General features: G+C 33.7%; 1 protein-coding gene and 1 long non-coding RNA gene across 2 annotated transcripts in view; both read left to right on the top strand.

Moving 5' to 3' along the window:
* Nucleotides 1–16,763, top strand: part of LOC128217880 (plexin-B-like) — a 52,395-nt gene extending 35,632 nt beyond the window's left edge. Inside the window, exons 18-31 of the mRNA XM_052925317.1 lie at nucleotides 279–409; nucleotides 1,687–1,746; nucleotides 2,979–3,053; nucleotides 3,427–3,493; nucleotides 4,297–4,482; nucleotides 4,780–4,936; nucleotides 6,184–6,357; nucleotides 6,942–7,075; nucleotides 7,553–7,624; nucleotides 8,358–8,512; nucleotides 9,972–10,119; nucleotides 10,769–10,906; nucleotides 12,498–12,575; nucleotides 13,099–16,763. Of these exons, the coding sequence (XP_052781277.1) occupies nucleotides 279–409; nucleotides 1,687–1,746; nucleotides 2,979–3,053; nucleotides 3,427–3,493; nucleotides 4,297–4,482; nucleotides 4,780–4,936; nucleotides 6,184–6,357; nucleotides 6,942–7,075; nucleotides 7,553–7,624; nucleotides 8,358–8,512; nucleotides 9,972–10,119; nucleotides 10,769–10,906; nucleotides 12,498–12,575; nucleotides 13,099–13,188 (1,665 nt within the window). The 3' untranslated portion in view covers nucleotides 13,189–16,763. The remainder of the gene's footprint in view (nucleotides 1–278; nucleotides 410–1,686; nucleotides 1,747–2,978; nucleotides 3,054–3,426; nucleotides 3,494–4,296; nucleotides 4,483–4,779; nucleotides 4,937–6,183; nucleotides 6,358–6,941; nucleotides 7,076–7,552; nucleotides 7,625–8,357; nucleotides 8,513–9,971; nucleotides 10,120–10,768; nucleotides 10,907–12,497; nucleotides 12,576–13,098) is intronic.
* A 1,761-nt stretch (nucleotides 16,764–18,524) lies between these two features.
* Nucleotides 18,525–21,956, top strand: LOC128217883 (uncharacterized). The gene is made up of 3 exons (XR_008258281.1): nucleotides 18,525–18,589; nucleotides 20,451–20,653; nucleotides 21,827–21,956. It is a non-coding gene; the product is annotated as an uncharacterized LOC128217883 (long non-coding RNA).
* Nucleotides 21,957–22,745: the final 789 nt, after the last annotated feature.

The raw sequence follows: 22,745 nt of genomic DNA, 5'->3' as shown, positions 1-22,745 counted from the left end.
ACCTGCACCCATAGCCCTGAAGCTTGACTTCATTCAATTGTCCAAATCCTGACAACATGGCGCTCAGGGAGGCATAATGTTTGACAAAAAACTCTTGTTTATAATTGTATATGTGGCAGTAACATAAATATAACATCTCATCAAATATCATTTTGCTATGATGTGTACGTACATATTGATGTTTTCCATATCTAATATATTTTTAAAAGATTAAAAAAACAATCTGATATGCCACTCAATGACAGCTGATGTTTAATGATTATTTATCACCTTTACAGATGTCTGATGAACTGCGGGCTCGAGCGAGGACAGGAATGGAACGTTTCCAAGGTCTGCTTGAGAACAAGTTCTTCCTCGTTTCCCTAATAACGACCATGGAGAAACAGAAACACTTCTTTATCAAAGAAAAGTATGTGATATCGATACAATTAATAATGTAGTTGGAGATTGAGTAATAGATTCTGCACGTATTACTCGAGTTATTCAAATTGTACACACCTAGCAGTTGCACAAATTATTTGTAATTCTAATCACAAGGGTAGTGGGTGTAGTAACTGTTTTGTACCATATATGTGCAATAAGTAGCGTGCCTATTATTAATAAGAATATTGATGTAATTTATATGCAGGCTGCTTAATGCATGGTAAGAACTCGAATAAGGGATTTAATGGATAATGAAACGAGAGCAAGCACTCTCAAATATTGTACAAGTAGAAGATGTGGCACTGTGTTGATTGTGAAGTTTATTTCAAAAATATTGTTCACATATTAATCACAGTAAGCTGTATTGGATGACATAACAATGAGTGGAAGTGTAATTTTCTGTGATCGCAAGCCAAATGATTTTACATGTTATACCAAAACCGCTTATTGTATGTTTTCGTTTGAATCTTATCTTACAAGAGGAACATACTATCGGCTACTCATTCAGCCACAGTTCTGGTTTCTGCCAAGAAATGGACTTGATAGCATTTCATATCAGCGTTCAGCTATCATCACAATCAAACTAAATGAATTTAGAATAAACCAAAGTTATCTATTTATCATTGTGGATGTCCAGTAAAGATATTGAAACTTTTCATTGAATAGAAAAAATAAAATATTGCTCTTTTTTTGGCAAGTTAACTATATTTCAATAATTTGCAAAATCCATTGAAAAATATAATGATTAAGCTATTTTTAAGTACATATGATGAAATTTGGAATCATGACGTAAGTGGAAAAATATGACGTAATCCAGAAATATGATGTAAACGGGAAACAATATGTTAGCGGAAAATATTATGCAAACGGGAAATATGATGTTACAGGGAGTAGGTTTGCAAGCGGGAAATATGACATAATTGTGAAAAATTACATATTCGGGAAATATAATGTAAGCTGACGTAAGCTACAGGAAATATGGAATCATAGTTTGCTGTGAATTGAAATATTGGCAATCCATTGTGTGACTGACATGTTAACATGTAGCAGATACTTTTAATGATTTGAACATTTCTTTGTTTTGAAAAACATATTTTAAATGCTAATGTATAACACCATAAGAACTGTCACAGCATGTTCCTGCATGTTGTGGTTCAAATATTATAGTTTCAGATGTAGCTGTATTGTTGAAGTGTTGGCCGTAATAATTTTGGTATGTTGTTTATATCAGTGAATGGTAATTGACTATTTTTGGTATTACAGATCCAATTTTGCTGGCAATCTATGCGCCATCATGATGGGACGTATGGACTACATGCATGAGTAAGCTTATTATACGCCCGAAGGGTCGTATTATGTTATGGCCTCCATCGTCTGTCCTTCTGTCTGTCCGTCTGTCCGTCTCTCCGTCCGTTAGCAATTCCGTGTCCGGGCCATAACTTGATAACTAATAAAGCGATTTTCAAATAACTTTATACAAAGCATCATTACATTAAAAGGATGTGTCGCGCGCAATTTCCAGGTCCATACCTCAAACACTAGAATCACCATGGAGGGGCGTTAGCAATTCTGTGTCCGGGCCACATCTTTGTTACTAATAAAGTGATTTTCAAATAACTTTATACAAATCATCACTACATTAAAAGGATGTGTCACATGCAATTTCCAGGTCCATACCTCAAAGTCTAGAATCACCATGGGGGGGACGTTAGCAATTTCATGTCCAGGCCATAACTCAAAGACTAGAATCACCATTGGGGGGGGGGCGTTAGCAATTCTGTGTCCGGGCCACATCTTTCCAGGTCCATACCTCAAAGACTAGAATCACCATGGGGTGCGTTAGCAAATCCGTGTCCGGGCCACAACTTGGTCACTAATAAAGTCATTTTCAAATAACTTTATACAAAGCACCATTACATTAAAAGGATGTGTTGCGCGCAATTTTCAGATCCATACCTCAAACACTAGAATCACCATGGGGGGCGTTAGCAATTCTGTGTCCGGGCCACATCTTTGTTACTAATAAAGTGATTTTCAAATAACTTTATACAAATCATCACTGCATTAAAAGGATGTGTCACATGCAATTTCCAGGTCCATACCTCTAGAATCTAGTCTAGAATCACCATGGGGGGACGTTAGCAATTCCATGTCCAAGCAATAACTCATAAGACTAGAATCACCATGGGGGGGGGCGTTAGCAATTCTGTGTCCGGGCCACATCTTTGTTACTCGTCCGTTAGCAATTCCGTGTCCGGGCCATAACTTGGTAACTAATAAAGCGATTTTCAAATAACTTTATACAAATCATCACTACATTAAAAGGACCTCAAGCCGAATCTTCTTCGGGCGTATAATGCTCCGTTTCGCGGTGCTCTTGTTATTTATGTGTTAATACAGGGGCCATAGTGCAGAATCATCTTGAGGAATTGAAAAAATAATTTAACAGATGTCTAGAATAAAAATCTTAGTTTCGATAAAACAAACAAAAACACTTTTGCTTTGAAATGGTATTTTTATTTTAAAAAACCCTATGTTGTTTATGATGTTTTAAGAGTGTTACAAGTTCTGATCACCCAATTGGTTGAGGACCCTTCTTCCAAGAGAGGCGTGAAATCATTGTTCAGAAGGTAAATTTATTTCCTTTTATGGTATCCGGTAGACATACATTGTATATGTGAACTATGCATGCTTGGCAACATTATATTATTTCAGTAGCTATGTGCGGAAGAAAAATATATAAAAAAACATAAAGATATATAAAAAAAAACTGTTTTGATATTGAAAGCTTGCAAATAGGTCTTAGTTGAAATAAGGGGCAATTATACACATTGTAACAAGTTTTTTCCAATTGAAAAAAACAACAACAACAAACAAAAAAGTTCGAAAGCAATCGATGAGCGAGGGATTGTAAACAATACATTTCTGCCATTACCTGTTCCTCATTTTGCCAACAGTTATGTCTTGCATACATGTGCGATGTTAACAAATTACTATTTACAGGAGTGAGAGTATCACGGAGAAGCTTCTGAGCAACTGGCTGTCCCTCTGTTTGTACCCTCACCTAAAGGTAATGTTCTTAGTTGAGTTGGGACGATAATTCTGAACAGATCTTAGTTTATCTAAGCAATGTACCCTAAACTTATTGTTAAGGTAGTGTTCCTTGTTGAGTTGAGTTCTTCTGAGAAACTTCTTAGCTGATAATCACTAAACTATGACAGACAAGTTCAAAGTTCTTATTGATCAGCGTAAAACAAACTAGCGCAAAACCAATAAATTGAGTTCCATTTGATGTAGCGTCACAGTGCAACAAAAAACATGTGTGAGTTCAAAATAGACTTTGCCAAGGTCTAATTTTAAACAGCTTGTACAAACAAGTTTTTTTCTCTCCCCAGAACTTATCTATTAAATTAAACTGATTAAATGATATTATTCTGACGAGACCAATGTGTTTAGTCTTGAATAGCAGGTTTTAATGGAGATTATATATAAATTATATATATATATATATATATATATATATATATATATATATATATCCTATAAACATATGATTTAGAGGAGACTTAGAGGTGACCTAGATGAGGCAGAAAGGGGAAGTTAAGCGTACTTTACGAATAGTCTCTGACATACGTGAGTCAAGACTGATAAATTGGGTGAGGTCGGCCAAGTTTGATATAGACAAAGAGAATGATATAGACAAAAAAAAAATTGTACTTCCGTTTCCATTTTAATAAGGCCTCGCTGTCATTCTGAATATCAATGAATAAAAGCAATACATTAGACATGAAAGAACGACATATTTATGCAAAAGAACCTTGTTTTACTACTTAATTTGGTGTTCACTCATACCTGTGTGAATTCAATTTTAAGGATCACACCGGTTCACTTCTGTACCTGTTGTACATCGCCACGAGGAAAACGATGGAGGCTGGCCCTATCGATGCTTTAACCAACGATGCAAAGTACACACTTTCGGAGGAGAAACTGCTCCGGAAATATCAAGGCTCGGCCACAGACGAGGAAACGACGGATGTGAAGTTTGAGGCTAAAGCATTGGTAGGTGCTCAACATAAAGAAGGACATGATATTCTGTGTTTTAATTTCTTGTTAAAAAGTATATTATTTTTAAAATAATGGAAATCTTTAATTCGTGAAAAAAGGGAGAAACTTATGTTGTCATAGCGTGGTCAACATTGTTGGCGTAAACGTTAAATTAACATTATGTCTGTTGGAAGCAACATCAGGATTGCATTTAAAATATTCTATGTTTCATCACGGTAATTGCTGAAACAACAAACTCCTATTGCATCTGTATGTTTTAACTATATTGCTGAATGTAAACTTGCTTCCTAGACATTGAACGTAGTGGTCGACAATGGAGAGGAAATCTACCCATGTAAAGCTCTCGACTGCGACACAGTTAACCAGGTGAAAGCAAAGTGTCTCGACCAGATCTATGTCAACTACCCGGCCTCGCAACTTCCCGTAGATCCCACTGAACTTCTTCTTGGTAGGCATAGCAATTTCATTGTGTCTGATACTTGCTCAAATGACTTATATAGGATCGTACATGAGTTGCCAGTTCATACAAAATATATTAAAAATAAGATAAAGGAACTATGTGAGTCTTTGTCAAACATTTCACCCTTGCCTAACTATATTCAGAAAATTTGAATTCAAGGACAAAAGGCAATTCAATTTATAATGACATCACCATTCATTGCCTAAATTACAATTTTTACTCGTTTGTCAGTAAAGGTTTTAATAGTGAATAGGTTGTATGAAATGACGCCAACTAAAGTTACATTACACTTGTGTAATACAATGAAATACTTAAGTGTTGTATTACGCCCCAAACAAGGAACGACAAGATATAAGTTTGCACTAATGGCCATTTGTGCGACTGCTCAAAGGCAATGGTATACTGATATCTATTACAACCATTATCTAGAATAATTGATCCTTAAAAATCAATTTATGTTATGTTTTGCTTATCTGTTGTTAAAGAAACATGCAGCTCTTGTGTTGTTATTGTCATGTTCATATAAGAGTCGTTCAAATATGAGGAACGTTTTATTGGTAGTCGTAGTGGCAACATTGCTGCAAAATGATGGTTTCCTTGTTCATATACATTTTTAGCATTCCACTGGAATTGGCATTGACTAATCTGTCCTAGAATTTTACACTTCTTCCACATACACAAGTCGTGTTATTCAATTTGAAAGGCAACATAGCAAGTCAAACAGCATTTCATACCGACTTAAATATGGCTAAATCTGGCAAAAATATCCAAGAGCAAAGAGCGTATGGTTAGATTGGCTGCTCACTGGGTAAAAACGCATTCGAAATTAAAGCAAATGATGGTGTAAAAGGCTATTTTGTACTGGTAATGTTGCACGATGGGTATTCTCCAAAGGAATGGATCAAAGATCATAAAAGATGAGCGGTGACCTGGCTGACCATAATGGTAGGCTCTGATAAAGATATTGATACTGTCAAATACATAATATTTATTGTGGGACTTAAATAGACATTTCTGCAAAGACTCAAGCTATAACGATAACGCACCGCTGCTTCCACAATAAAATGCACAATTACATGCTAAACGTCTTTCGAGTTATTCGACACTTAATAAGCTGAAAAAATAGATGAGCTTTGGCATGTGTGTGTTGGGATCTTGTTTTAATGGATGGTTCACAAATGTTTAAAAGTAACATCTAATTTTCAGCATTTTTTTCATATTATTTCTTATATTAGAGTGGCATGCCGGATTCAGCGGACGTATGATACTTCGTGATAAAGACAACACGTCCAAGCGTGATGATGAATGGATTCGTGTTAACACACTGGCGCACTACGCAGTGGCCGACCAAAGTAACATGGCCCTAGTAGATCCACGGAATGCTGAGCTCAGTCAGCAGGAGGATTATGGTACTGTAGATTGTATTAATTTCACAAGGATTCAATTATGATTGTTTTGCTAATCAATCATGTAAGGATTTGAAGACCAGACAAAGTATTAAATTTACAGTTACTTTTAAACGTCATAAATTAGCAAAAAATAATAAGTCAAAAAAGTACCAAACGAAATAATGCAATCTACGTCTTTTTATTACCGTTAAAGAATATTACCAACAAAATTGTGAATCTAATTTAAGTGAAATTATAGTCTCTGGATTTAATTTAAAGGATATATAACACACTTTGGTTATAAAATCGATAATTTGGAATGATAACAAAACAGAATTTTGTATTGCCACAATTTTTATCAACCGCGTACGAAAACATAACTTGATCATTTTGATGCTGCACATAAGCTTTGGAATTAAATAAAGGAGTTATTGCCTTCCTCATCTCTTCACCTGTTTGAATGTTTTGACAACAACAATATACATGTAGTTTACTATTTTAGTTTATGTTATACCCTTTCTTATCTCGTACTACAACCATGCTAACTTTATATAAATTATACAGGACAAGAATCCCCCCAAATTAACACTTATATCTATTTACAGTGAACTTGGCACAGATTGACCCTGGCTTCGATGTCAACAGTATGGGGTCAGACCAACCGTTGACTGCCGAGTGTTCCACTTCGCATGACGAAGAAAACCCGATGGAACTGAAACAGTGGCACTTGGTATTTAATGTTAAACATCACATACATTTAGTAGTTTTTAATTGCAGGTTACGAGTCATCAAATGATACACACATTAAGCTCTGAAAAACAATAATAGTAAGCGAGCCTTTCGCACGCTTTCAAAAATATTTCCTGGGTGCTTTGAATATAACTGTGTATAATGTGACAGATTCTTTTTAACGCAAGCCTTCTCCAGTATAAACAGAAAAAGGACCAACCGGTTTTACTCGTGCTGTTATATTGATTTATTTACGTCGGGTTAGTTAATGTAACCAAAAATACATTGAAATACCATATATTTTTTAAAACAGTCTAAAGATTTAATGATTGTGCTATGATATTTTATAATATATACCCTGAATAGAAACAGAGTCATAGTATTTAATTAAATATGTAAGTTGAAGAACTATTATTTATAATAAAAAAGATTTTTGTCTTATGTTGCCTGCTTATAATTTAAATATAACATAAAATTTAAGTTAAAGGATGATGATGCAAACAAGAAGGAGAAATCTGCCATTGATGAGCTGTACTTGAACAGGCTTATAACAACCAAGGTAATTGTTATATAATGGGATGTGAATCACTACTAAAACCTGAACATAGCGTAACATTATTCACTTAACTGACAGCGGTGTTTGTGATAACATAAGCCCAAGAACAGTACAATTGTCAAAGGGCAAGGGAAAAACTCAGTCGGCTTATCTGACTGGGCAAGTCAAATAGAAGATAAGTTGTCAGCAGAAACAAGATCAGAAATATTTTTCATGGTTTAAGGCTTAGTTCGTGAATTAAATAATGAAATTTTATGTATTTTATATAATCAAATAGAAATGGATCTGATAAAATGTTTTTATTCGGTCGATTAAAGTGACTCCAAAATCGAACGTTTGTCTTGTGTTTTAGGTGATCTATTGACCGCTTTTTCATCTTGCGAAACTTGTATTTGCTTACTATTGAAATGTCGGGTATATTTTATAGAACCTGCACCAGTACAAGCATTCATACCTAAGTCAATCTTAGTAACAAAAGTAGCACTTTGGTATATGATGCTCTTGTTTTATTGAGGAAATAAAGAATGGGAATCACATTCAATGATTTTGACCTACTGAGCTTAAACATTTATTTGCATAACGTCTTAAGTTACTTATGTTTTATCATTTTACCACATAACGTATAAATTGTGATTTACATGTAATCTACCCCTATGCACTATGACTAGGTAAAGGAAATAAACCGTATCTTATAATGTCGAAGACATGTTATACAAACCTACTTCTTTCCGCGCAGTTGTCACTTGTGAAGTACATTGATGACTTGTTCAGCCTGGTATTGGAGAGCAGCAAGTGTCCTCCGCCTGTCAAGTTCCTCTATGATTTCCTGGATGATCTTGCAGAAAAACAAAAAATAGATCCCGACACACTACATGCGTGGAAAAGCCATAGGTAAGCCTAGTAGTTTGCTGAAAGGAATGATGATCGTCGTAAAAGCTTGTTCTTTTATTAGCATACTACCAGGTAACATCATTGCAAATAATATGCCTTCAAAATATATGTTATATAGATTTATATGTATTAAAGCATGCACGAAAACATGTTATGCTCTTACAAATATGTTGTTTTCACATTTTTTTTTAAAATAAGTTTAACATATAATTATTTTATAAATACTTATGTGAAAAACTTCAGAAACAAGCTCAGTAGCCTAAAGTTAAAACATAAACCCTGTTTAATGGCACTGGGTAAACGCCAAAGACATAGAACACAAAAACAAAATATTACAAACGAGAAACATGGAACAACTGCAAAAAACTCTATAAATAGCACAGTGCATATATACTATATAAAAAACTAGGTATGTTTATCAAGGATTGTTAGGTACCGCCTTGGAACGGTCAGTAAAATGTAAATTTACTGGGGATACTTAGTGTAATCATTTATTTTCGTTGGCATGAAATTTCGTGGTTTTCTGAAAATTTACATTTTCGTGGGTATTGATTTTTGTGGTTTTTCATTTTTTGAAGAAAATTAATCCGAAACTGCGATCATCCTAAGTTGTTCGAAGAATCTCCACGCGCTGTGCATGTGATTTTTGTATTCTACGTCACACCGTTTATGACACCCTCTAGAGTAGTACTACATGCAAATTAGTGCATGTACCCATGTCAATTATCGATTTAATTGGAAATTAAGGTCATAAAAGAAGATGTACCCTGATGAGAGATATAGTTATGCATAACCATTTAATGCCAATTAAGAATTTTGCAAACTGTGAAAACACCGAAAAGTTGCGTATATTTGAGTAAACAATCAATGTAATTGGTTAAATATTTCATTAAAGAAAAATATCGAGTACTGATATTCAACACGCACATAAAAGACACAGTGAATTGATTTGGTAAAAAAACACAGTGAATTGATTTGGTCTATTATTTGTTAAAGGCAGATATAATATATTAGCAAAACATTAACGGTACGATATATTTTGAGATCGGTTTTTACGCCGTATACTGCCGTATACTGAGATCTCTATGAAAACTAGACTAGAGTATGTTCATAACATTGCAAATGAAAACGTGAATAAAGGGTCTATATTTCGTGGGATTTTGAATTCGTGGATCACACAACCCACGAAAACCACAAACATTAATGTCCCGCGAACATTAATGATTTCACAGTATTTAGCAAACGTCAGCCTAAAAATGATCATGATAAATGTATTAAATGATATTGATCCATGTACAGATACTATTTGATTTTGCAAGTTACTTCATTCGTATCCGGCTATCCTCTGCCGGTCCTTTTTGACATCATGGACGGCCGTAACTACCTAACAGAGGTCTTGAATGCAATCCACTGCTTGAATTGGTTTGTATTCTCAAATATTCTCCTATATTTTGTCTAGCTACTCCATTCGCATCTGGGCCATGCTTATCAAGACACCGTCAATTCTGTTCGATATCAATGCCCCGTCCTATGTTTCGGAGAGTCTGGATGTGATCAGTCAAGTCTTCATTGAGAGCTTCAGTCGCACGGAACAGGCCGTGTCAAAGGTTGAGAAAGCTTTTATTATTAAAATTCTTTGGGAATGATATTTGTACATTTTAAGCTTGCTTGTGACACATGTAGCAAGGGACAAGTCACAAGAAAGACAGGTTTTCAAATTTATTGACATCTGCCTGCCACTTGTTTTTATTTGATCATTTTTACCTTTTTATAATATCTGTTAAAACTTTATGTATAGTGTAATTTGGATCATCTATTTTACATATTAGTAACGCACGCAAAATAATTTCAAATGCTACCTGATGACTTCAAAATGACATGGGGACAACAGGCATCAATATTTAACATTGAGCTATCCGAAAAGTAGCATGTGGGTCGGCTGCCTGAATAGATTTACTCCGTAATGTTATTAATCTATAGGTACCAATACTTGGTTAACCGTTATGACTTATGTCATCTAAATAATTTATTATGGACAAAGGACATACGAATTAGCTGAATTTTAATATGAATAGATCACCACAACAATCTGGGCTTAATGTGTTTGTACCTACATGCAAATTAGCGGAAAAACCTTTCTCACTGAATTCCGGATTACAACTATTAAAGGCAAATTGGTACACAACTGTAGTACATTATGCACACATATTACAAAACATATTGATGCTTATCTATTATGAAAATTCTTTATTCTAGGAATCGCCAACTCAGAAGCTTATTTTCCGAAATGAGCTGACGAAGTTCAGAACACATGTTCAGGAGTTCTACAAAAATGTCAAAGAGAACGTGCAGAAACCCGATGAGCTAGGACAATACCTGACAAGTATTAACAGAGTACGTATTCATTTAACCTGGTAGTTTTAATGGGTCTATCAACCAAATAGTTAAGGATTCTAATTACACCAAGACGAAAGTTGTCATGTAATGTAGGTGTCCACCTTTCACCAATGAGGTGGTGGATTCAAGTGCCTCAAGCGTGTGAGTTGTCTCTTGGTGTAGGAATCCACCTTTTACCCAAGAGGTCGTGGAGATTCAGCCCAACACGTTTGGGAGTGATGAAGTGGTGTAGGTGTCTACCTATCATCCAAGTGGTCACAGATTAGCGTCCATCCAGGGTGAGAGTGCTTTAGTTGTGAAGGTGTCCGCCTCTCACCCAAGAGGTCTTGGAATAAATCCCAATTAATGTTAGAGTGGTCTAGGGTTGTAGGGGAATAACCCCAGGGTAAGGTGGTCTAGTTTTATGGCTGTATTTCACTCACTGAACACTTGCTCTACCAAGGAAACAAACCCTAGTATGAGTGTATGAGCAACCAACTTTCTTCTAAATTGTGCTTAACAAAATAAGAATAGTCTAATCAACATGGTAAAGGAGACATCTCTCCGTTAAAGGATTGCATGAATGGTAGAGTAGCTAGGTATATATTCCTCAACAAAGGTCACATTTATAAATGTTTCTTCATGAAAGTTGGTCAGAATGTTTCTATTAATAATTTCTAAGTCAAGTTTAAATCTTGGTCATGTGCGGTCAAAAACTAGATCATTAGGTTAAATCATAGGAAAAGCTTGTTAGCACTCTAGAGGTCACATTTATGACTTTATGTTCATGAAACTTAGTCAGAATGTTTATATTGATTAGCTGTAAGCCAAGTTCGAATCTGGGTCATGAACTGTAAAAAACTAGGTCACCAGGTCAAATTTAAGGAAAAGCTTGTTAACACTCTAGAGGTCACATTTATAACTGTATCTTCATGAAAAATTGCCAGAATGTTATATTATTAATCTCTAATTCAAGTTTGAATCCGGGTCATGTGTGGTCAAAAACTAGTTCATTAGGTCAAATCATAGCAAAAGCTTATTAGTACTCTAGAGGTCACATTTATGACTTTATGTTCATGAAACTTAGTCAGCATGTTTATATTGATTAGCTCTTGGCAAGTTCGAATCTTGGTCACCAGGTCAAATAATAGGAAAAGCATGTTAACACTCTAAAGGCCACATTAATGACCATATGTTCATGGAACTTGATCAGAATGTTATTCTTGATGATCTTTAGGTAGAGTTTGAACTGGGTAATCAGAGGTCAAAAACCAGGCCACCAGGTCAAATCATAGAAAAACTTTGTAAACACTGTAGAGGTTACATTCTCTCTTTGATCACCATGAAACTATGTCAGAATGTTTGTATTTATGTACTCTATGTCACACCTGACATTGGATCAGGTGAGCGATACAGGGCCTTCAGGGCCCTCTTGTTTTTTAAGGTTATTTTTGTTTCTTTCAATTAACCGTTTTTAACACATTGAATAGATATAAAACTCATTAATGCTTGAGGCGTAGTACGTATGTAACACATAGTACTGGCTACTGTGACAATGAATCCAAGATTGATTCATATAATGTGATGTTATTTGGCGTACCATTTTCAGAACCAACAGGAAACAACTTTCAACAAGAACGCAGCACTTTACAGATTATACGAGCAGATCAAGCCATATACAGACGAGGTATCAGAACTTTATTTGATACATATATTTTTTAGTTTTTTTGTATAGGATTGTCTTGTTTTAGCTCACCTGAGCACAAAGTGCTTAGCGTTTGTGCTCAGCGTTGTGTTCTCAGCATACTGCCAAGACCAATGTCCTGTTTTTGTTGTTGTCGGCTTATGCCCCTTTTTGACTGAACAAAACCCAACCTGGATAAAAGTAGCCAGTTTGCTGCAATGTCCTGTTGTTTATCCGATTAAAAAAAATCCTTTTCGCATGACTTGTATAACAATCCCTGTTAAGATTCTGTTGGTACTAAAATCTTTAAAACTCAGCCACAATCTTTATTAAGTATTTTTTAAAGTGGATTATCGTTAGGCCGTTGCATTGCTTATGACAATGTTTTACTAATGTCTATTTTATTGATCATTGACTGGTTTCAATCTCTGAAAATATATCGTAAAAATTTGGTTCTGATTTCAAACACCTGTAGTGATATTTAATTGATTGTAGCTTACTTGATTATTTTCTTTTTCTTTTATAGATTCTAGACGACCTGTCAATCTGCCAAGAGACCAGATGTCTGCAGTTGAACAAGAAGTTAGATGACATATTCTCTATGATGGAAGAATAGAAAGGGAGTTTTTCGGAATAGGGCAGTGTTTAACAAAACAAAGATATTTGATATTAGTGATTTCAGTTTAAAGGTGTTTGCACAAATAGTTGGTTCATTCAGTAAACAAGACAGCATTCCTTTCATGATAATTGTTACATGCATTTATTGAATTATACAAACAAAACGACCTTAAAGGCTATCATAATATTATCTCCATGACATTAAAGATGTATATACGTATAGTTTGTGTAAAGTGAAGTTGTTTTTATTACCCATAATGTACATTGAAACGAAGTATTATACAACAATTATGTTACACGTAAATATTTCTATGTATATGCATGTTGATATATTCAGTATATTGAGTTTTGTTTTATATGTAATCAGATTATTGATAATATGGATTTATAAATAGATTATTGCATTTAGAAAGAATATACATGAACAGTTTTTGTATGATATCACGCATATTTAATTATAAATTGTGTTATTCACATTTGTGTGTTTTTCAAAAGTGCTAGTATAAAGGTATATTTGATCATCTAGCTTTATGTATAAGCAACGCTCAATGTATTCTAAATTTTCTCTAATTTTATACTATCATTTGTGATTGATTTTGTAATGATAACTGTGTGATATATATAATAATATTATATAGTTTATTGCTCATTTATTATATTAAAAAGTGCCTTTGTCAACGTCCCACATTTATCATACTGTATTGTTATGTATGCAAACATTCCCTTGATATATTTCTCCACAAACGTGTACATTGTATTTATATTTCCTTCGATCATTGCGGGTTAGACTGATTGATATGTTATTATCTATTCAATGTTTGGTATTTTTTTATTAATTATAAGTAAATGAATCGTGTGAACTGTATCAGCCATCTTAGTGTTTCACAAAAGTAGCTTTATGTATAATTAATTTTTAAAAATCCGATTCTTACAAATCTGCTGATAAATTGCGGATAAAATAGAAATTATATCTTTTACCAAAACATATATCCACATAAAGCCTAACTTATACTGCCTGTTTGACCTGGATAAGGTTTTAAAATCCTTTGATCTCGAATAGATTTTGCCAAAACTTTTTTTCTGCAATTAACATGGACGAGTAAATTAGTCCCAATGGTCCATATTCATCAACAACCCGAGTCTGAGATTGAGGCCCACACTCACAATAATACATCATGTTCTTGCGTGTTTCTCACAAAGAGTTGAGTATTGAAAATGTAGAATTTATAACTTACACAGCAAATTTTCAACAAGCTATTTTGACAATAAACTGGGTCCATAATGACCAATGTCTTGAGTCTGAAATACAGATTGTCTTAAGTACATTCTAAAACTGCATGAGAAGAGCATTCGTTGTTCAAAGCATTGACTATTTTATAATGAACACATTTTACAGTGCTATAAACTTATCAGTAATAATTAGAATCTCAGATTTATTTTGCTTCTCAGACTCGGGTTCAAGACGTTATTCACTAAAGGCCCATGTACGTGAACGTACATTTTATACTGTATATAATGATACTGTTTTCGAAACATCACACTGTTCTCATATCTATTGAATAACATCATACTTAAATATATGATTTAGCCAAATCATTTTGATATCTCAAATATATATTGTTAGTTTAAAAACAGTTTTAATCAAATGTGTCAAAATGCCTACAATGTAACTTTGTATAAGAGTTCCTTGCCATTCCAGCCAGCTTGCTTGTTTCAAAATATAATTCGCTACATACCAGAGCAAAGCCGTCTACAGCTCAGAATGAAATATTTGAAACAACGATGTTATGTTAATATGTTATTCACTTGTTGATGTGATGGCCTCTCTATAATAAAATATATGTGGTATGTTAATTTCTCATCGAAATTCAGGAAATCTTCACTAACTTAAACGCACTAAGAAAAAGTAATTGAAGATAGAAATATTTTGATCATCATTTTTATATTTTGTTCCTCATTCTTTCTGCAAAAGTTATCAATTGCTTTACACAGATTTTATCAGAATGGGATATACGTGTACTGTTGTGATGCGGCGTCGTTTGCTGCATCATTGCGGCGTCAGTGTCACACACCTGTTCCCGATCAATAACATTTCTATTGTTGTGGAGTCCTTATGTTTTTGGTAAATGACCTATTTAATTTTGGGATCAGTCAGTCAAAGGTCAAAGACATGGTCACCTAATTGATATATGATGGATACCTTCGAATGGCGACACATCCTATTTGCCACATACTTGAAATATACTACTGTTGAACAATAAATGTATCTGTGATTGTAAATTCAAATTATGAATAATTTCTTATGCTTGCCAAAATGATGATGAGATTTTAGTTAAGTTTCATTTTTTTGTCTGAATGAAATCAACGTTAATAGCTTTTTGTAATCGTTTGCAATGAAGCTTCCATTGATTTGATAAGATGTAATTGTTTAAGTGAAATAACTTGCTAAAATTTATTGTTTACATTTGTAATTGTCAAATAGATTGCTAAAATGAAATTTTTGGAATTGTTTGGATGTAATTTTGTATTGTATTTGTTTTGTTTTTATGATTTTCGCTTGACTGCATAAAACTGAACTGTTTGTTTATTAACCTGAAAATCAATATCGCCATATTGTAACATCTTTACTGTATTCATCATTTCGGAATTTGCTTTGTTTGTTTACAATACATATTTTTAGCTTTAATATGCGAAGAATTAGGAAGAATAAGGAAAGTTATTCTATGCACTCTAGAGTTGGTGTCACCCACGCCTTCGGTGTCACACCTTGGTTAAGGTTATGCGTGTAAGCACGTTAAAGTCATTATCTCAGCAAATACATAATATATTGCATTTAAACATTCGATATGTTCTCCCTACCATCCCTCCCACTTCATTAATTGAATTAAAAGGATTTGCGTGAAGGACACTTACCGGTAAGTCAATATCACAGCCAATACATATATTGCATTGAATCACACATGGGCTCTCAACCATCTTAATTTATCAAGATAGATAACTCTATCTGGTCTTTAATATACATTTTGACCCTTGATTATAAGACTTGGAAATTCTGGTAAAGGTTTTGCATTTAAGTCTCAATAACTGTGATTCATGCATGTTTCAATATAACATTTCAACCGTTCAATGCGGCGGAAAAGTCGAGCGCGCTGTCCCTATGACAACATTTTTTTTAAATAAACATCAGTCAATTGTACAGACCTGGATAATATATAATATCAAGAATTTCAATTGGATAACAGTTTAAGTCACGTTTTGAATCGTATAGGCTACAAGTTATTAGTTTCGAATTCGGTAATAAAACAATTCAGAAATAACCATTGAAGCGACCACACTCGTATTACGTTGGTTAGATGGCACATTATGCTAAGTGCTTGTTGTGTTTCACTCATGTTTGTTTTTCGAGTAATTCAGTGTGTCCTTTTTTCAGTTTTTTTCTTCTCGTTGATATCAGTTGTTTGATTTCAATATAATGTTCAATATATTAAAACTTCGAGAGAATTCCCTCTACTTTTAATATTTATCCTAATTGAAAATATTTATCAATGTTATTTTTGTGCTTGTCTAACGGATTTCTTGTTAATTTTTAGATTTAAAAGGGAAACGTTCAAAAACTGTTAAGCTAAAAAAATGTTTTTTTCATTGTTGTTTGTAAAAAAATATCATCACATACCTCTGTATTTACATATTACTCTTTGCAATAAAAGTCTAACCCAAAAGCTTTGTTTGTTGAAAAGAGCATACCGAATAAAAGATACTGATTTTATGATGACGTGAACTAATCAAGCCCACATGAAGTCGTCCCTTAACTAGATTTTGATAAATCGTCACAAAGTACAACATTACCGATAATTGATTTTATAGCACCAATAAGATAAGGATTATATATATTTCGGTTAAGGTTTATCAAGTTTATAACATGTGAAATAAAATGTGCATTAATGTATTTGATATCACTAAATTGTAGGTCAAACTTCATCTGAACAATGAAATAAACATGGGACGACTTGTCCAAATTTAGGACGACTTCGTTATTGGTAAGACTTATGGTTGACACGATTTCTCTTGCATCTGACTTAATTAGAGAAACAAGAGATAAATACACGAACGGAATGGGGGATTTTTGATGTCCATCGAAAGACATATGAATATAAATGCAACACATAATGTACCGTTTAAGCTTTGAAATATACATATTTCATATTATCAAAGGTTAACCATAAATATTTCGTTTTGACGCATTGAGACGCTCACCGTAAGTTAAATCCCCTAGTTGCGCTATTTCTTACGCCGAATCCTGGACACACCTGTTATTTAGCGTTGTTAATTCGTTTGACAGATATTAATAAGTATTAAGTTTGTTCAGGTTATATCACGTGCATTATATTATACTGATTTTCGTTATGCCGTGTTGACCTTTCGTTATATTCTCCCTGTGTCCGCGTCTGTTAAATGGTGCATATAACCTGTCTATGTATATTAACGCACCACCCAGAAGAGATTTACCCTTTTCAATTTGTGCTTATACATAGTTTAACAATTTTAAGTGTTATTGGTTTTTAGACTGTCGGCTGCAAGCCGACAGTCTTTAGAGAGCGGTATTTCAGAAACGCGACTAGTCGCCTGACACGACATATTGAACATGAATATATTAATACACACCACCTGCGTAGCAACAGAACTACTTATGTGAATGTGGGGCGTCAAGTACCTGCTTATGTGTATTTAACGCGTTATTGCCTTTTTTATGACAAACATTGCGTGTTACTCTTAGTATAGTTGTACCGTTGCAATTTGGTGAGTTTTATTGAACAAAATAATGAAAAAAAATAATGAAAGTATAGCATTTACATACGAAGTCATTTTACCCTACATCCAATAGTAAGCTACACCACATGTTTGCACCCCGTGTGACGTCACACATATCCCGGCATTCAAGACTGACCCGGCAAACCCCGGCAAAGAACTTATTTTATGAATGAAAGCTATTAAGAAATAAATCATACGCGGTTAAAGAGTTCATGTCATGTAATATTTTGTGAAATAGCTTTTATGTTTCAAATGGGTTTTTTTCAGCAGCAATCGAACTAGTGTATTTGTTTGAGTAAGTTATTTGGATTATACCTATCACAGTGTGTCAACGTTATGCCTATTGTTATTTTGGACTATAGGGTGTAGTTTTTAAAGTCATACACAATATGGCAGCGATTATGCGGAAATGAAATTGAATGTTACTTCGAACACGTTTTTCTACAAAATAACCGACCTGTATTTAGTGCTATTGCTTTAACATCAATCGAAGCAAAAATGGCATCAATGTATGCGTCTAAAAATGTTAAATTTAGATGGGGACAATCCAGAAATGAGCTACCAGGAAGTGATCGATTTCGGACACGAAGGTTCATGTACATTAGTCTGAAATAAAAGACGTGTTATACGGGATTCTTCCAATCCCTAACGTCTAAACGGTTTTGTGCAAAAAGCGGGGGTGTTTGAAAAATATTGAAATTGTATTAAGTGAAGTATTTTATGGTTGAAATGGATAATAAAGTAAAGATTTATATTCATATTTTACCATGGAAGTGCAAAGCTACTTTGCAAAACAACAAGCATTTAATGCATTAAAACACATTATTTACCTTTTCATTAAAAGGAAAGTTGACTGACACAGACAACAATTATGCCAAGTGGAACAACTTGACCCAATCGTAATAATTCGGCCACCTCCGACAAGCTTCGAGATAATACAATCGTAACAACTCGGCCTTGGCCGAACAATCTGAACACCTCAGCCATATCCAACAGGGATTGACTATCTCGAAGCTTACCGAAGATGGCGAGTTGTTACAATTGATGGCCGAAATGTTCCGATTGTTGTAAAATTGTGAACTGCAGCCTTGCAGGTGCCTTCATGTATATATTGTTATGTTTTGACAGAATGAAATGAAGAAAAAACCATCAAACACATAATTATTTGCTTGATATTACTTTTTGGTTATGGAATTTATATAAAATAACATTATCTGGTAATATTTCTTGTTTTTATGATATGTTATAGATGCAAAATGCTTTAACCCGGAATCCCGATCGGAATATCTATCCACTTTTCGTACAAAACAATTTGTACGTGAAGGATTTGCTGTATCAAAAATCGTAAAAAAATCTGTCAACGTACAATTATTTGGACTAGAAGGTACATCTAGCTGATTTACATCTCTTAGTCTAAATATTTGTACGTTGACGGACTCTTTTTACGATTAAAAAAATGTATATATATATATATATATATATATATATATATATATATATATATATATATATATATATATATATATATATATATGGCAAATCCTTCACTACAACATCTTCATGTTACTTTCAATTCAGAGTTGATTATTCACTAAAATTATTTCGCATTTTTAATTGTTGTTTAACCTGAAACGTCTCAACCATCAAAAAAGAACATCTATGCTTCAATAGTCTAAAAAAATAGACGTGTTATATGGGATTCTTCCAATCCCTTACGTCTATTCGGGTTTGTGCAAAACAGGGTGGGGGTTGAAAGATATTGAAATCGTAGTTAGATAAGTATTATATGTTTGAAATAGATATTAAAGGTTTATATTTGTATTTTAGTTATTACCATGTAAGTGCAAAGATTTTTTTCACAAAACAAGCATTTAATGCATTTAAACACAACCATTTTACATTTATGTAAATCTATGCACCGCAGCCTTGCAGGTGATCTTCATGTATAACAGTTTATATCATTATGTTTTGACAGTATGAAATGAAGAAAAACACTCATCAAACTCATAATAATTCGTCAGCTTTTATTTTTTGTGTACATAACTCATATTTTAGATATATATAATTATCTGACCCGGAATCCCAATCGGAATAGCTACCCACTTTTGGTACAAAAAAATTGTATGTGAAGGATATGCCATTTCAAAATTTGTAAAAGATCAGTTAAGTTACTATTATTTGGACTAGTGCTTCAAGTGTTTGATTTATTGTCTCTATAATGTATAATGCACCTGTCAATTGTAGAGCCAAGCTGGGAGCTGCCTAAAAATCAGCTACCCGGTTAGCTCAGTTTGACAGATCTCCATGCAAGTGTTCACATGGTCGTGGGTTCAAGCACCATACCAGTAGCATCTTTTCTCAAAGGTTTAATTTAGAACCCATCATCCAGGAGTAAACAATTATGATATTTTTATTAAATATTACAGGCCATGTTCTTTTGTAAACTTTCAGATTGAGAAGTGCCTGGATACAAGGCTAGTATTGTTAACATCATCTGATACAATCAACTGGAACAAAGCTGAAATGGCTGCCTGACCTGACTTAAAAATTGGATGGCAGTACATCAGACTAGAAGATTACAAGTATTGAGGTGGACAAAATGAAACCTGAGCCTACCAAAGCTGACAGATTGCACAAGAAACACATAAATGCAGGTATTTACTGAGATATTGTAATTATTTTTTGAAACTTCTCATTCATTTAGGAAGTTCAGTTGAAACAGAGTTTGCAAAAAAAAAGAACAAAGGTATATACATTTTGAATTCTAATTCAAATGAGAAAATTACTGGCCAGCACAGAATGGTAAAATGCTAGTCTATCAATATAAATGTGCCTGGTTCGAATCAGTAAAGCTGATGAATGTACTGGTTGTGTAGCCAGGATGTGAGTAGGTCTGCACTTGGCTGATAATGCATATCATATGTTTAAGCTGCACTCTCACAGATTGTCTGTTTTACCAACTCTTTTTTTTTTATTTCTTGGTCGTGTAATGAATTATTTTATGCGAATTTCTGAACACTGGACATAACAGACAACTGGAAAAAGTGGATCGCTGCTTTCTTATATAATAATTCAGTCAAAAAAGACAACTGAAAATATTGGAACGCTGTTTTCTTATTTTAATACGGTCAAAAGATGATGTTATATGCCAAAAATCTCATTATTAGTAAAGCGTTAGTTATGCTTTTAACCATAAAACCAATAGTTACAAATGTAAATATAAAAAAAACATGATCTTATCTTTTGTCAGCAGTATTTCATCAGTTTTCATACTGCTTTTCATTAGCTTATTCCAAGCCAAAAAGTAAAAGAAGTTGTCAAAACCTTCAATCTGTGACTGAGAGTGCAGCACTCTTACAGATTGAACGTTTTGACTACTTTATTTTTTTTTTGTCTTGGAACGGGCAAATTTATGTGAACATGCATGTTAACCATTCATATAAGATTGCTGACAATAAATTTGTCAGAAAATGTTTATATTTAAGTTCAAAATGTTTTATGCATTTTTCTTAAACCGTTAGTAACGCTTTAAGCCACAAAACCTTTGTTTTCGACCTGAAATATGGAAGTCTGCAACTAATATTTTGTCAGTAGTCTTATATCACTGGTTTGCAGATATTTTAGCAAAAAAATAGGTCATTCCAAGACAAAAAATACAAAAGTTGTAAAAACAGTAAATCTGTGAGAGTGCAGCTTTAAATGACTAAATGTTTTGATTTGTCTCAATTTTCACCTAAAATCTTATAGTTTTGTGCCATCTAAATGGTTTGTTTTTAACAACATTACATGTGCATATGTACATATTTGTTCTTAAATTTGTAATTTAGATTGGAAGATTCATTCTCTGGAAAGTAGAAAAGGGCATGTTACATACTGTTATCACTGCCATGACAGAAACCATATTGAGGAGCTGGTCCACCTGTAGGAAGAATTGCACTATTGGTTGGAGCAGCACTATTACCCAGCCTTACACCAGCACTTAGTTTGTCATAGGGAGCATTTCTGAGCAGTTATGGAGACCACTAACTATGCAGGTATGTCATAATCAAAATCTTGGTTTATATATTTTTTTATAATTTAGCATCTGTTGAGAAGAAATTTATTTCTAGATTGAAGGCACACACTATAAATTGATACCCAAAAATATATTTCTTATTTAATGCATTATCATGTCTAACTCATTTGACTTAAATGATCAAAGCAAAAGAAATGCAAATGATTAATCTGCAGATATACAAATGTAAGCTTTTTTAACTGGGGAAATTGTTGCCACTTGTCTATTAATTAAAGAACACATTAATAATTAATAATGTTTAATCTGTACACAAATCATATGCCTTCTTTGTTTTAACCATCAATGTCAAAGAGTCCAGCATGATAATGCATTAAATTGAAAAAAATGCATTAATTTATATGAACCCTTTAAAACAAAGACATTTCCTAAATCCAATAAAAAATAAGTGAATATTGATGCAGAGTTCAGTTAGAATATAATATAACTTTTTTGCAGTTATTGCAGTGAAACTTGCACCCGTGTGTTTTCTGTGGAGATAAAGAGATAGTGTCCAGCAATGAAGACCCAACTCAAGATCTGACCTTGTAAGGCCAATATGAAATAACTGTGTGGGAAAATGGGAAAACCTGCAGTCAGGAATGCACGGAAATCATCAAAAGAACAGTGTTAAATTAATCTTGAATAACTTGACATTTATTTTGTTTGACAAATTTATTCATGGTGCAGTGAAA

Source organism: Mya arenaria, chromosome 14 (assembly GCF_026914265.1).
Source record: "Mya arenaria isolate MELC-2E11 chromosome 14, ASM2691426v1".
In the NCBI taxonomy this organism is placed as follows: domain Eukaryota; kingdom Metazoa; phylum Mollusca; class Bivalvia; order Myida; family Myidae; genus Mya; species Mya arenaria.
The sequence above is the reverse complement of the archived record's forward strand: the minus strand, read 5'-3'. Positions and strand labels throughout refer to the sequence as shown.